This window comes from Salvelinus namaycush, chromosome 34 (genome assembly GCF_016432855.1).
Source record: "Salvelinus namaycush isolate Seneca chromosome 34, SaNama_1.0, whole genome shotgun sequence".
NCBI classification, from domain to species: Eukaryota; Metazoa; Chordata; class Actinopteri; order Salmoniformes; family Salmonidae; genus Salvelinus; species Salvelinus namaycush.
The window spans coordinates 513,629-529,279 of NC_052340.1; the positions used below are offsets into that span (position 1 = coordinate 513,629).

At 45.3% G+C, this 15,651-nt stretch overlaps 1 protein-coding gene across 1 annotated transcript in view; it reads right to left on the reverse strand.

The window, feature by feature from the left end:
- Nucleotides 1-4,246: 4,246 nt before the first annotated feature.
- The window catches only part of LOC120028767 (sodium/potassium-transporting ATPase subunit beta-3-like), a 46,858-nt gene continuing 35,453 nt past the window's right edge, over nt 4,247-15,651 (reverse strand). The window contains exons 2-7 of the mRNA XM_038974004.1: nt 14,231-14,359; nt 8,804-8,902; nt 8,009-8,196; nt 7,164-7,214; nt 5,333-5,419; nt 4,247-5,058 (exon numbers count right to left, since the gene is read on the reverse strand). Of these exons, the coding sequence (XP_038829932.1) occupies nt 4,891-5,058; nt 5,333-5,419; nt 7,164-7,214; nt 8,009-8,196; nt 8,804-8,902; nt 14,231-14,359 (722 nt within the window). The 3' untranslated portion in view covers nt 4,247-4,890. The remainder of the gene's footprint in view (nt 5,059-5,332; nt 5,420-7,163; nt 7,215-8,008; nt 8,197-8,803; nt 8,903-14,230; nt 14,360-15,651) is intronic.

Genomic DNA, 15,651 nt, shown 5'->3' on the forward strand with positions numbered 1-15,651 from the left:
AGCAGTTGTCAATGCCTAGGCTGGAACTCAGTGCTGCCCTTTCCGGAGCCCAGTTGGCCTCTACCTTGCGAGCTGAGCTCACCTTGCCAATCCAAAGGGTCATCTACTGGAGTGATTCGACCACTGTATTGACCTGGCTCACATCGGAGTCCTGCAGGTATAAGGTGTTTGTCGGAACTCGCATTGCGGAAATCCAAGACCTGACAGAAGTCCAGGACTGGAGGTATGTTGATAGCATAAACAATCCTGCTGATGATGTTACTCGCGGTAAAACCCTTAAGGAACTGGCTCAACCCCATCGCTGGAGCTTGGGACCACCATTCTTGTCCCAACCAGAGAACGAATGGCCGAAAGCCCCCAGGCGTGCGGCTCCTCCGCAACCAATTGAAACTCATGAGTTAAGGAAGTCCGCCCAATGTTACAGCATCTCTACGGAACTAACAACAGCTCTCCCTGACCTAGCACAATCCTAAACACTGCCGGATCTGATCGCCGCCACAAACCAGACCTCAGATGGGGTGGCTTCTATAGCCACCTCCCTTGCGGCAGAGACACTACTCCTCCAGCATGCACAAGCAGTTAGCTTCCCTGAGGAGCTAAAAGCTCTGAAAGCCGGTAGGGAAGTTGCTAAGGAGAGCCGTCTTCTCTCTCTCGCCCCAGAATATGATCAAATCCTTGGAGTGATCAGAGTCGGAGGGAGGCTGCGCCGAGCAGAAGTTTTGGACCCCGACGCTATCCACCCAATTATCCTTGACTCCAGACACCCTCTTACCAGGCTCCTCATCAAGAGTTATGATGAAAAGCTTCTCCACCCAGGGCCAGAGAGGGTCTATGGGGAGATGAGGCGGAAGTACTGGATACTTGGAGGACGAGGAGCCATTCGTAAGCACCAATACGCCTGCGTAGAATGTCAGAGATGGCGGGCTGGAGCCACTGTGCCCAAAATGGCAGATTTACCCCCTGCTCGCTTGCGCCTTCTCAAACCACCCTTCTGGTCAACAGGAGTAGATTGCTTTGGCCCCTTGACGATCAAGCTAGGTCGTCGAGTGGAAAAGCGCTGGGGCATTCTATTCAAGTGTTTGACGACTAGGTGTTTCCACCTGGACCTACTGGAGAGTTTGGATACTGAAGCCTTCCTCATGGCCCTACGGCGGTTTATCTCCCGACGGGGGAAACCCTACGAGATCCTGGCTGACAGAGGCACAAACTTCAAGGCAGGAGAAGCCAGGTTGGAGGAAGCCTTCCAAGCCATAGAACCCAGCCTCCAGGATCAGCTGATGGACCAACAAATCTTATTCAAATTTAACCCTCCAGGAGCTCCTCATTTTGGAGGAACATGGGAGCGAGAGATCAAATCTGTAAAGACGGCCTTACGAGTCGTCCTGGGGGACCAAACTGTCACTGAAACTGTCTTGCGGACCGTCCTGATAGAGGTGGAAGGGATATTGAACTCCAAACCCTTGGGATATCTCTCTGCAGATATCGCTGACCCCGATCCGGTTACACCGAATATGCTCTTGATGGGACGCCGAGATGCGTCACTTCCTCAAGCCATGTATGCTGATACCAACCTCGTTGGCAGACGCCGGTGGCGACACAGCCAGATCTTGGCTGACCATTTCTGGGCCCGATTCATTCGGGATTACCTACCAAGCCTACAGCACAGAGGGAAATGGCGGAGAGAAATGGCCAGCCTGGAAACTGGCCAAGTAGTAATGGTGGTGGACCCTCAGCTGCCTAGAGCCTCCTGGCCGGTGGGACGTATCACTAAGACCATGCCTGGGACCGATGGTCGCGTTAGATCAGTGGAGATCCAGGTAAAGAACCGGACATATATTAGGCCAGTTGCTCGACTAATTCCTCTCCCTGAGATGACGGAGGACGGGGAGCAATGAGCCTTTTTGAGGAGTGTGGAATTTACCAAATTTCCAGGGTGGCTGTAGAAAAGGCCCATGGAGTTGGTGGAATAATCCTTTAATTCATGGCCACTTACTCAGCTGGGCCAGAGCGCTTTAATTAGGCCAGGTGGCAATGACCGACAGATCTCATCCACATAAAAGGAGGAAAACGGCATCGCCTGATCTCGCTGCTTTCTCTTCCTTAACTCCGTCTGCTCGAAGTTCTGTGCGTCCATGAATCCACGTAAGTCCACCGACTCTGTTACCTTTCATCTGAACTATCTGTTGCGAGCGGGAGAGTGGGCCATCAGTTATTGTTTATAGTTATTATCGCGGAGCGCGGCTTGGAGCGCACGCTTCAAACATATTGTGTAATGTGAATTGTAAATGATCGCGGCCATACGGATCCTCATAGGCCAATTATGCAATCGATATGGTTAATATGTAATTAAATTAATTCCATGTACACATGGAGACCAATTGAAAGGGTGAAATGAGAAACGTCATTGTTTGCTAACTGATCGACTTTGATATCAAACTAAAGGAGATTATAGATTGAATGACCATTCACTGTTTGTATTTATTTCATGATTTATGATAAATAGTTAAGAGCCTAAATGACTCACAGGTGATTACTATTGACTTCTTAATGAACTGGATTGTTGAATTCCCTAATTATGTTAATAATGAATGATTGTTATGATTTGATCTTTGTGATTATGAATTTGATTGGATACGTGTTATTTTGTTTCCTTTGTTATGCAGCACAGACTACTCAGTAAATATACCACTTTATGGTTAAAGGAATTCCTGCCTCAGTCTCATCCATTCTTCTGTCACCTGACACGTGACCATCTGTTCACCTTCACTGTCAGTCATCCTACCTGTCCAGCTACCCACACAGATTCCACTAATCTTTCAATACCTTTACCAACACCTCTCTGTATTTTGATACTTTGTGCAAGGCAATTGATCAGAATTAAAAAATTTGTGGCTGTGGCCTCCCGAGTTGCTACAGATGCTGGTTCGATACCTGCCACCGGGAGATCCATGAGGCAGCTTTTGGTTTCTCTCCCTCTAAAAACAGAAATAAATAATTAGAAATAACAAACTGGCTTTATTTACAAATTTGTGAGAATTTTCCTCGCTCACTCTAGGTTAAATTAAAACGAAATCATCTCCAAAATATTGTTATTTTTTAATCAAAGACATTATTATTATTATTAATTAATTAATTTAGAAATATATAAAAGCCCCTTAGATATTCTCACATATCAGATTTGCCCTAACGAAAAATGTCCCTTAGATTAATTTAGAATCCTCCAATCCTCTTATGCTCTTAGTACTGTAGCCCACTCCCGAACGCCACATTGTACAGCGTCATATTTTCCGCTCCATCCTTACGGAAACCCTGAGGGTTTCGCTTTTTGTTTTTCTTGGAATAGAAACACCATAATATTAATCAAATTAATGAAGCTATATTTCTTAAAATCAATCCCATATACTATGTTCTTATAAAAAGGTTTAAATTCTCTAGTGATGCCAATATTGAAGACTATCAAATGCCCTCTGGTGGTCAACCTAGCTCTAACTAGCATTAATGGTAAAAATGGCTGACAATTAAATAACGTGCCATAGAATTCTGCAGCAGCAGTGTGTTGCAGTATGATGCACCTTTTAAAGGAGGAACCACTGTAGTTTGTTTAAGGGCATAACGGGATTTCTTATAAGCGTCCGGATTAGTGTCCCGCTCCTTGAAAGCGGCAGCTCTAGCCTTTAGCTCGATGCGGATCCATGGCTTCTGGTTGGGATATGTACGTACGGTCACTGTGGAGACAACGTCGTCAATGCACTTATTGATGAAGCCGACGATTGAGGTTGTATACTCCTTAATGCCATTGGATGAATCCTGGAACATATTCCAGTCTGTGCTAGCAAAACAGTCCTGTAGCGTAGCATCCGCATCCTCTGACCCATTCCGTATAGAGCGAGTTACTGGTACTTCCTGCTTTAGTTTTTGCTTGTAAGCAGGAATCAGTAGGATATAATTATGGTCATGTTTTAATGGGTCAATAGACCTTCATCAGGGTTGTTTCCACAGGACCACCATGTGAGGGCAGCATGTCAACACAATACTACAGAGCTTTCAACTCCACAGTCAAATGCTGGGCTCGGATTTACAGTTGCATTGTTGACAAGGGCTGACATCCGCAGCGTGTACCTTTGTGTGACCTCTGCGAATGTCAGGGTAATTGCCATTAAAAGGCGTATTGCCAAAAGTGCAGTACATTTGTCCTTTCATTTATCCCAGCCATGGCACTAAAAGTAAATGGACACAAACTGAGATATATCTTTAAAATCATCTTTATTTAAAATTTGTTCTCATACCGACCATAAGGCATCTGTACAAAGCACAGTTCCCATAGGGGTGTAAAAATCTCTTCCCTTAGATGTTGGACAGGTAGGTTGAATTATAAGCAGATATATTTCGGGGGCATTTTTCATCCTTCATGTATTCTCTTAATCAATAATCTTAAATTACAGCTATTCATCTATTTCTTAGTTTGATTTCTTACAGCATTCAGACATAGTGAGCTAAAGACAAAAACAGTGTTTATAGCCATCAAATATGTACATACAGAAACAACACATCACACACAGCAGACTGCACAGCACTACGGGACACCACATCAATTCAATGCTCCAAATACAGCTATATACAGGTCCATACTATGGCACGATGTCGCTACATCACCACTAACTTTAATGGAGGTGGGGGTGAGAGGTGTGTGTGTGTATTTGTTTCGGGGGGGGGGGGGGGGGGGGGCTCATGTTGTTAGTTTATAAGGAGCACACAACCCTGCTACTGTAGCTTCCCCTGATCCCCTGGATGGAGGGAGGGAAGTGGATGGAGGAAGAGGTGGAGGTGGGTGAGGGCATTGCTTATACTCAAAGAGAGGCATTGTGCAACGCTGGTGGTTCTCCTGAACCACTACTCGACCACTTTGACCCTGAACGTGACTCGCCCAAGGAACTTGTCACGGTCGTCACTGTTCCGCAGGTCGGAGCCCTCGATCTTACACTCCACGGTCAGCTCGTTGTTGTAGTCCTCCTTGGTCAGCAGAAGTTTGACCGCGACCAGGGGCTGAACGTAGGTTGACTGGCAAACACACAGGGAGAGATGGAGATGGACCACTGTTTATTCATATATGCACACATCCACACACATAACAGTCATTGTCATGACAATACACTGGCATTAATGTCGTCTCAGGTGAATATAATCCACTCCCATACATTTCCTAGCATTCTCTTCTCGCCAGACTGCCTTGACAATGGTAACATTAACTACTTGTAATTAAATTAAATTATTCTGCATTCAATCTCATGAACAGTTTCCTTCTCAATATAAATATGTAGCGTAATGTACTTACATGTAAATTTTTCCCGTAATAAGGGAAGTACATCTTATCGAACCTCCCCTCGGATGGGAAGTACTGCATCTGCAGGGGGCTTTCTCTCTGTGGGAGTAAGAGGAAGGGGAGGAAGGAGGGGGTTGAGGAAGAGGAGGAGGAGGAAGAGGTGTGAGATCACAGAACTATACATATGAATGCACTTGGAACAAATGACTCTCAGAACAACAATCTGACTAACTCTGAAAACAACGACATACAACAACCCTGTAGTGTACAAACAGACACACACACACACACACACACACACACACACACACTGTAGCTTTACACATGTGCACACGGCATGGACCACACAACATAGTGTAAACCACCACACACTCTCACAGTACACAACAGTTACCACACATGCGCACGCACGCATAATATAGCTACCAACCACTCACACATACTCGTACAAACACACGCACGCACACACATACAATCTGCCACCAGATGGTTCTCTATGGTTATCAGAATGGTCTACGGTGGAGAGGAGAAATTCAAATTAATTTAGAGAGAACGAGAGGAGGACAGATGGGAGTTAAATCACCAGTGAAGTATTTCAAAGAGCCTCCATTTTTTGCTGAAAAGCAGAGTACAGCATCAGTGTTTCTCTGTACACCTTTAAACATTTGCAAACAGGTCACAAAGTTCAGAGTTGACAGTCTTGGCGAGGGAGGGATGAAACCCAGATCACGCGCACTGAGAGAGAGAAGTTGTTAGAATGTCAGAGCCTGGGCCTGCCGAGTGGCGCAGTGGTCTAAGGCACTGCATCACAGTGCTAGCTGTGCCACTAGAGATCCTGGTTCGAGTTTAGGCTCTGTCGCAGCTGGCCGCGGCCGGGACACCCATGAGGCTGCGCACAATTGGCCCAGCATCATCCCGGTTAGGGGAGGGTTTGGCCGGTAGGGATGTCCTCCAACACATTGGTGTGGCTGGCTTCCGGGTTAAGTGGGCATTGTGTCAGGAAGCAGTGCGTCTAGGCTGGGTCGTGTTTCGGAGTACGCACGGCTCTCGACCTTTGTCCTCTCCTGAGTCCGTACGGGAGTTGCAGCGATGAGACAAGACTGTAACTACCAAATGGATACCACGAAATTGTGGAGAAAAAGGGGTAAAAGTCATGTCAGAGGCAGACAAACACCAGGGAAACTTTGTTAGTGGGAGCCATGGTGCAGGGGAGCAGGGTTCTAAAATCAATGGAATTAACCTTTTCAGCTTACCATACAGATATATACACCAACTGCAGTTATATACAGTCAGTGACACGAATTACTAAGAAGATCAACGCTTTAATATTGACTATTCCTCAGTCTATATTGTCTCTGAGGTGATTAGGTACTGTATATAGGGGTTAGAGTAGAAAGCTCTAAAACATGAACGCCATGGATGCTGTTTAAAGCAACAGAGGTCAAAGCGCCACATTACAGAGTTGGACAGAAGCAGCGCAGAAAGGTAATGGAGAAAGGCTAGCGCTAGGACCATGGGGAAACATAGGGGGCTATGACCCAATTTCTTACCCACCAGTGTACTGCTGGCCCTACAGGCAGCGTGGAGAGAAATCAAATACAGACACGTGTGTGAAAACACAGACTGAAACGTACATGTGCACACACACATAATGCACACACACACACACACACACACACACACACACACACACACACACACACACACACACACACACACACACACACACACACACACACACACACACACAATACAAAAAAAGACACAAAACCTGTCTCTAAAAGTCCTAGCACACAGAGACACAACCTGGAACACACACACAATTAACTGTTTGTTTGCTTACCTTAGCTGTGCAGTTAATGTAGGGGTCCCCGCGCGGTTTCAGTCCAATGATCTGCAGGAGTGAGAAGAATACATTCAAATACTATTATAGCAACATTTCTTCACATGCGTTTCATACCCATTCCACAAACTTGTTTGCATGTAAAAAAAATGATCGAGACACCAGATTTCAGAATTGTCTCAAAAATGGAAGCACTGATTTTGAGATCAAATATGTTAAGAAGCAGCTCAGTTAGTGACACAATGAGGTCATTCGATTTGAGCTGGCCAGTCAGTAGATGGGGGGCACATGTGTGCTGCCTGCTTACTGAAGGGCCAGGGATTTCGACTGTCATAAACATAGCGTTCTCAGAGATGCCTCAGAATCTTCTTAATTGCCCCTGATTGGATTCCTTAAGTTGGATTTAACTGAATACCAAATCAGGCTACACGGAGACCAATCAATTCACTCTGACCTCTATCCCTGCAAACAGACGCTGACACAGAATGCCCTGTCGGCACAGAGGATATTCCAAATAGTGATTAAGAAACAAGTGCAGTGGAAAGGACAGAGAATATGCACTTTTCAATATGAATTTGAACAAACTCTACTTCTGCATGAAGACGGAGAGAGGATACACTGAAAAGCTGTCCAGAGGCAATGGATGGAAGATAGGGAGGTATTCGTGTAAGTATTCGCTTGTGTGATGAGTGACCTTTCCTGAGACCTGAAGACATGTGTTTACCTCCCAGAGCTAATAGCTTTAAGGCTTAAGCTCCAGTCTATAGGCTTTAGCTCAGTGGGCTAATGCCGTCTAATGCATTTTCAGAAGAGCAGAACCGACAACCGCCAGTTGGGGTACTCACCCTGTTCATCTTGACGAGGACGCAGGGTTCGCCCTCGGCGTAGCCAAAGGTGGTGTCAGACAGGCCGGAGCACTGCCGGAGCAGACTGCGCTTGAACTGGCACACCTTCTTCTCCTCCTGGTCATCCTGCTCATAGTACTCTCCCACCATACACAGCTCGTTCTTCTCCTGCACAGTGTCGTTGTATTCTGAGGGGTCCCAACATAGGGCACAGACTCAAGTTCCACTGTATTTGACAGCCTGCTATTTACCTGGTACAGACAGTATTCACCTAAATATTATGTTATGTCAAAATTGTAGCTAATAATTATTTCACAGCAACGTATTCATTACTTGTTTGTTTGTTTGTTTGGGATACATATGACATAATCAGTTAGCCAGTTTTGTATGTAAAACGTAGTTAGTATGCATACACCAGTGGAGGCTGCTGAGGGTAGGACGGCTCATAATAATGGTTGGAACGGAGCGAATGGAATGGCATCAAGCCACGTGTCATTCCACTCCAGGCATTACCACGAGCCCATCCTCCCCAATTGAGGGGCCACCAAACTCCTGTGGCATACGCATATTCCAGTGCCACTGCCAATGATTACAATGCACTTTCAAGTCAGGTAGAATACTCCTTAGTCATGTACACAAAGTGTAATCAACTCTAACTACTTAATCTCTCATTTCCTTTACCGTGGTGGCCCAACACTAATACTGTATTTGTCCATTGGAGTATTTGTCCATTGGAAATGTACACATTCTTTCGAAAAAAATGTATGGGACTGAAAGAGGGATTCTATCACTCACGCTGAAGGAAGTTCTCCAGATGCTGGACATACTGGCTGTACTGCTTAGGGTCGGTGTGGTTGAAGACGATGTCCAAGGACCGGGGCCTGATCACCAAACCTGAGGACAGGTAGGGGCGAAACATGTCACGTCAACCGTCTGCATCTACTAATGTTATGGAGATGGTCCAGGCAACCTCGCTCACGTGACGAGTATCCTTGCATGAGACCTGAAGATTTGTGTTAGATCCCCGAGCGAATGCCTGGGCTTTAGCTCAGCAGGCTAACTCAATTCTGGGGGCACGCAAATGACCCCAATTCAAATCCAGTTTATCACATTAATTAATGCTCTTCATATAGCAAATGACAGATATAATATAATTTTTTATCAAAATCTTATACTTACAATAAGCCACATGTATTGCTTATTATATTCTTATGCTGCCTGACATTGTTCGAAAGGTTTGCGGGGAGAGTTGTTCAAAAAAAAAGTTTAATTAGCTAAGTTTTCAAAACCGCCAATGTTATTAACACTCGCCAGGTGAAAACCTGCTGGCAAAGAGGGTCAGCAGGTGACTGACCGTCAAGACAGGGGTTGCACTACTTTATGACCAGAGGCCTTTGGGCCCTGGTCAAAAGTATTGCACTATGTAGGGAATAGGGTGCCATTTGGGACTCAGCCAGGCCGTCTGCAAACGGCGAGGCAGAGGAGGCCATATTATCAGGACGCTGTGATGGAATTTCACTCGTGGCTGATTCGGACGAGTACGTCTTAGTTGTGACCTCAAGGTGTCAACACCCAGGACCCATTAGAAGACGTGGGGTGCCAGACGACATAATGGAAGGACTCCAAAAGAGGGGACAAAGGGAGGGGAGTGAGAGAAGAGGATAAAGGATGAGAGGAGACTGTGGGTGGAATAAATTGTCAATAGAGGAGTGTGTGTGTGTGTGTGTGTGTGTGTGTGTGTGTGTGTGTGTGTGTGTGTGTGTGTGTGTGTGTGTGTGTGTGTGTGTGTGTGTGTGTGTGTGTGTGTGTGTGTGTGTGTGTGTGTGTGTGTGTAAGAGAGAGAGAAGCTTGCTATACTATACTTGCAATCTACACATTGTTTGCCAAACCCCAAAAAGAAGCTAGTCAGAAGATTTGCATTTTAGCCGCAACTCTGCAGGTTCTGCTACATAGCCTTAGAAACTTATACAAGAGCAGGATGAGTTTTATAAGAGCAGGAAGAGTTACAAGACAGAATCCCATTCGAGAAGTTTGGCTGCGAATGGGAGAGGGCATAAATGTGCAGTATGGCTCAATTGGTAGAGCATGGTGCTTGCAACGGCAATATCATGGGTTTGATTCCTGCTGGGGCCACCCTTACAAAAATGCATGACTGTGAGTCTCTTTGGAGAAAAGCATCTGCTAAATGGCATACATTATTATTATTATTATAATATACAGTATTAGGACTTGTAGGCCTAAAGGAGGGGAGTTAGTTTCATGATGGCCTCTTTGTCAGAGCCATGGAGATGGAGAGAGGCTGTGGGGACAGAACAGATGGGTTCTATACTGGCAGACCAGCGGGAGGATACCTGCACAGCCTGGGAGACAGACTCTCTAACTCCTACACACATGCACACACACAACTCTGCTCCATAATTCACAGGATCATATTTCGAACTGTTCTCTTTTTTTTTGTTACACTGGCACAGTATTTTATTTTTTAATTTCTAAAATGCCAACAGCAGTCAGTCAGAGTTTGACTGATCTGTTAATTCCCTGATTGCTTGCGTGTTTTGGCAGCGGCAGTCAGCTCCTCTGAATAAGAAATGAATGGCACTGGGCTCCTAACAAATTGTGCCACTGTGTGTGTTTTTTGGCGTTATTTATAACTTATTTTGTACATCATGTTTCTGCCACCGTCTCTTATGACAAAAAAGAGCTTCTGGATATCAGGACAGCAATTACTCACCTCGTACTGGACAAATATTTTTTCTTTAACGAGTCAGACGCGAAGGATTTACTTCAGACACCCGACAAGGCCCAAATCCCAGTCATTCGCATGAGAAAGAGATGTAGATATCGGGGACATAGGTCGGGGTGCCTTGTAAGGATCCGACGGCGAGTGGGTAATCTGCCTCTACCATCAGTCCTATTAGCCATTGTACAATCATTGGATAACAGAATAGACGAGCTACAATTTAGAATATCCTACCAACGGGACATTAAAAACTGTAATATCTTATGTTTCACCAAGTCGTGGCTGAACAACGACATGGATAACATACAGCAGGTGGGGTTTATGCTGTATCTGCAAGATAGAACAGCTGCCTCCGGTAAGACTAGGGGTGGCGGTCTGTGGAAATTTGTAAACAACAGCTGGTGCACGAATTCTAATATTAAGGAAGTCAAGAGGTTTTGCTCGCCTGAGGTAGATTATCTCATGATAAGCTGTAGACCACACTATTTACCAAGAGATTTTTAATCTATATTTTTAGTAGCGGTCTATTTACCAGCAAAAATCGATGCTGGCATTAAGACTGCACTCAATGAGTTCTATAAGGCCATAAGCAAACAGGAAAATGCTCATCCAGAGGCAGCGCTCCTAGTGGCCGGGGACTTTAATGCAGGGAAACTTAAATTTGTTTTACATCATTTCGACCAGCATGTTAAATGTGCAACCAGAGGGGGAAAAAAAACTTGACACCACCTTTATTCCACACTCAGAGACGCTCTCCTTCGCCCTCCATTTGGCAAATCTGACCATAATTATATCCTCCTGATTCCTGCTTACAAGCAAAAACTAAAGCAGGAAGCACCAGCGACTCTGTCAATACAAAAGTGGTCAGATAACGCAGATGCTAAGCTACAGGACTGTTTTGCTAGCACAGACTGGAATATGTTCCGGGATTCTTCTGATGACATTGAGTACACCACATCAGTCACTGGCTTCATCAATAAATGTATCAATGACATCGTACCCACAGTGACCGTACGTACATACCCCAAACAGAAGTCATGGATTACAGGCAACATCCGCACTGAGCTAAAGGGTAGAGCTGCCGCTTAAAAGACGCTTTTAAGAAAACCCGCTATGCCCTCCAATGAACCATCAAACAGGCAACGCGTCAATACAGGACTAAGATTACATCTTACTACACCGGCTCCAACGCTCGATGGATGTGGCAGGGTTTGCAAACTATTACAGACTACAAAGGGAAGCACAGCCGAGAGCTGCCCAGTGACAATAGCCTACCAGACGAGCTAAATTACATCTATGCTCGCTTCGAGGCAAGTAACACTGAAACATGCATGAGAGCATCAGCTGTTCTGGACGACTGTGTGATCACGCTCTCCATGTGAGTAAGATCACGCCGATGTGAGTAAGACCTTTAAACAGTTCATCATTCACAAGGCCACATGACAAGATGGATTACCAGGACGTGTACTCTGAGCATGCGCTGACCAACTGGCAAGTGTCTTCACTGACATTTTCAACCTGTCCCTGACTGAGTCTGTAATACCAACATGTTTCAAGCAGACCACCATAGTCCCTGTGCCCAAGAACACTAAGGTAACCTGTGTAAATGACTACCGACCTGTAGCACTCACGTCTGTAGCCATGAAGTGCTTTGAAAGGCTGGTCATGGCTCACATCAATACCATTATCCCAGAAACCCTAGACTCACTCCAATTTGCATACCGCCCCAACAGATCCACAGATGATGCATTCTCTATTGCACTCCACACTGCCCTTTCCCAACTGGACAAAAGGAACACCTACGTGAGAATGCTATTCATTGACTGCAAGTCAACGTTCAACACCATAGTGCCCTCAAAGCTAATCACTAAGCTAAGGATCCTGGGACTAAACACCTCCCTCTGCAACTGGATACAACACACCTGCCACGCTGATCCTCAACACTGTGACCCCTCAGGGGTGCGTGCTCAGTCAGCTCCTGTACTCCCTGTTCACCCATGACTGCATTTCCAGGCACGACTCCAACACCATCATTAAGTTTGCCGACGACACAACAGTGGTAGAACCTGATCACAGACAATGACGAGACAGCCTATAGGGAGGAGGCCAGAGACCTGACCATGTGATGCCAGGACAACAACCTCCCCCTCAAAGTGAGCAAGACAAAGGAGATGATTGTGGACTACAGGAAAAGGAGGACCGAGCATGCCCCCATTCTCATCGACGGGCTGTAGTGGAGCAGGTTGAGAGCTTCAAGTTCCTTGGTGTCCACATCACCAACAAACTAACATGGTCCAAGCACACTAAGACAGTCGTGAAGAGGGCACGACAAATCCTATTCCCCCTCAGGAGACTGAAAAGTTTTGGCATGGGTCCTCAGATCCTCAAAAAGTTATACAGCTGCACCATCGAGAGCATCTTGACTGGTTGCATCACTGCCTGGTATGTCAACTGCTCTGCCTCCAACCGCAAGGCACTACAGAGGGTAGTGCGTACAGCCCAGTACATCACTGCAGCCAAGCTTGCTGCCATCCAGGACCTCTATACAAGGTGGTGTCAGAGGAAGGCCCAAAAAATGGTCAAAGACTCCAGCCACCCTAGTCATAGACTGTTCTCTCTGCTACCGCACGGCAAGCGGTACCGGAGCGCCAAGTCTAGGTCCAAAATGCTTCTTAACTGCTTCTACCCCCAAGCCATAAGACTCCTGAACAGCTAATCAAACGGCTACCCAGACTATTTGCATTGTCCAACCCCCTCTTTCATGCTGCTGCTACTTTCTATTTATTATCTATGCATAGGCACTTTAACTCTACCTACATGTACATATTACCTCAATTACCTTGACTATCCTGTGCCCCCGCACATTGACTCTGTACTGGTACCCCCTGTATATAGCCTCGCTACTGTTATTTTACTGCTGCTCTTTAATCATTTGTTATTTTTATTATATTTTTTACTCATCTATTTTTTACTTAACACTTATTTTTCTTAAAACTGCATTGTTGGTTAAGTACTTGTAAGTAAGCATTTCACTGTAAGGTCTACACCTGTTGTATTTGGCGCATGTGACAAATACAATTGGATTTGATTTGTCAAGCCAGTAAGGGCTTCAGTGGGACACGGCAGCAGAGTCCGAGACACTGTGTATGCCAGGCGCAAGCAGAGACAGCTCTGGTGTTAGTGAGTGAGCATGCTCCCATTCTGCAGGAGCCTTGTCTATGTGTCGACAGCAGTCCAGATGCAGCGAGAAAGGAAAGCAACGCAGTCCCGTGAGAGATAATGACATGTTTGAGAAAGAGTGGACATATTCATATTTTATGTGTGTGTGTGAAGAGAGAGAGAGAGAAAGAAAGGAAGATTGAGAGAGAGAGAGAGAAAGCAAAAGAGCACGAGAGAGAAAGAGTAAGTGAATGGTTGAATTTCAATATGAGCACTATTCTGTTTAGGTTGAGTGTCTGTTTTGCTGCAGCGTAATAAGTCACCTGGACTGGCCACTCGGTCGCGGTACTTAGGAATGTTGTCGTCCAGTGTCTGCAGCATGACCCACATGGTGAGCGTGAACATCCCTGCCAGGAACCCATAGAAGACCAGGTAGAAAAGCAATATCAGGGCTGAGGAGAGAGAGAAAGAGAGAAAAAGAGAAAACAATGACTCTCTGTTAATCACACAATCTTGGCACAACAGATCAAAATTATTCTTCCCATCAGTGTAAGTCATGTGACTTGATTTTTTGTCCCCATAATTATGTTGCAAGTTCAACAGTGTGTGTGTGTGTTTGTACATGTTTTACTTTACTTGTGAGTACCAGAAGTCCTCACAAGAAGAGTAAACCAACAAAAATACAAAGTGAGGACACATTTCCAGTCCTCACTTGTTCAAAAGGATATTTTAGGCTTAGGGGTTAGGTTTAGGGTTATGGTTAAGGTTAGGGTAAGGGTTCGGTTTAGGGTTAGGATTTTGAATGGGAATCAATTATTGGACCCCAAAATGTCCTCACAAGTATAATAAGACATAGCTGTGTGAGTGTGAGTGTGTGTTTATATAGAGAGCAAGAGAGACAGAAAAATATTTACTCTTTGTGACAAAGCACCTCACCACTTTCAATCTCATTGTAAATCAATTAATTCTCCTATGAATCTCTGTCAAATGTCCATTTTGGCCATATCAAACTGGGGGCTCCACTAAATCCGTATCGCGGAAGTTCAACGTTACAGCATGATTGAAAAAGACTGCGTTCACCGTATACCCTGCATAAGTCGGCTCAAATCGGAAATCACCTTTACATTTCTATTCGACAATCTTTAACGCTTCAGTGATACAGATTGAATAGAGCCCTAAGCCCTACTGATGCTACTCTCTCCACAGACACTCTCCAGACTGAAATAAACTAAATAACTACTGAGCCAATCCGAGCCAAAATGTACTGCACAAGCCTGGTTAAGCATCCACCATAGTTCATGGAACCATGTTGGAGAGGACAATGTGAAAGAAAATATCAGGGCCAGCACAGTGTGTGTGTGTGTGTGTGTGTGTGTGTGTGTGTGTGTGTGTGTGTGTGTGTGTGTGTGTGTGTGTGTGTGTGTGTGTGTGTGTGTGTGTGTGTGTGTGTGAGTGAGTGAGTGAGTGAGCTTGACCACTGTGACTGACCCCAATTTTTTTTTTTATTGGCTATGACTATGTACAGATTCAGTGAGCAGAGCCTTGCTATTTAGAGAGGTCGCCATAGCCCGTCTTCTCTTGAGAGCCAGGTCTGCCTACGTGCCCACTGCCCACAAAATGATGTGGAAACTGAGCTACACTTCCTAACCTCCTACCAAATGTACGACCACACGAGAGGCATATATTTCCCACAGATCACACAGACCCACAAAGAACTAGAAAACAAATCAAACATTGATAAACT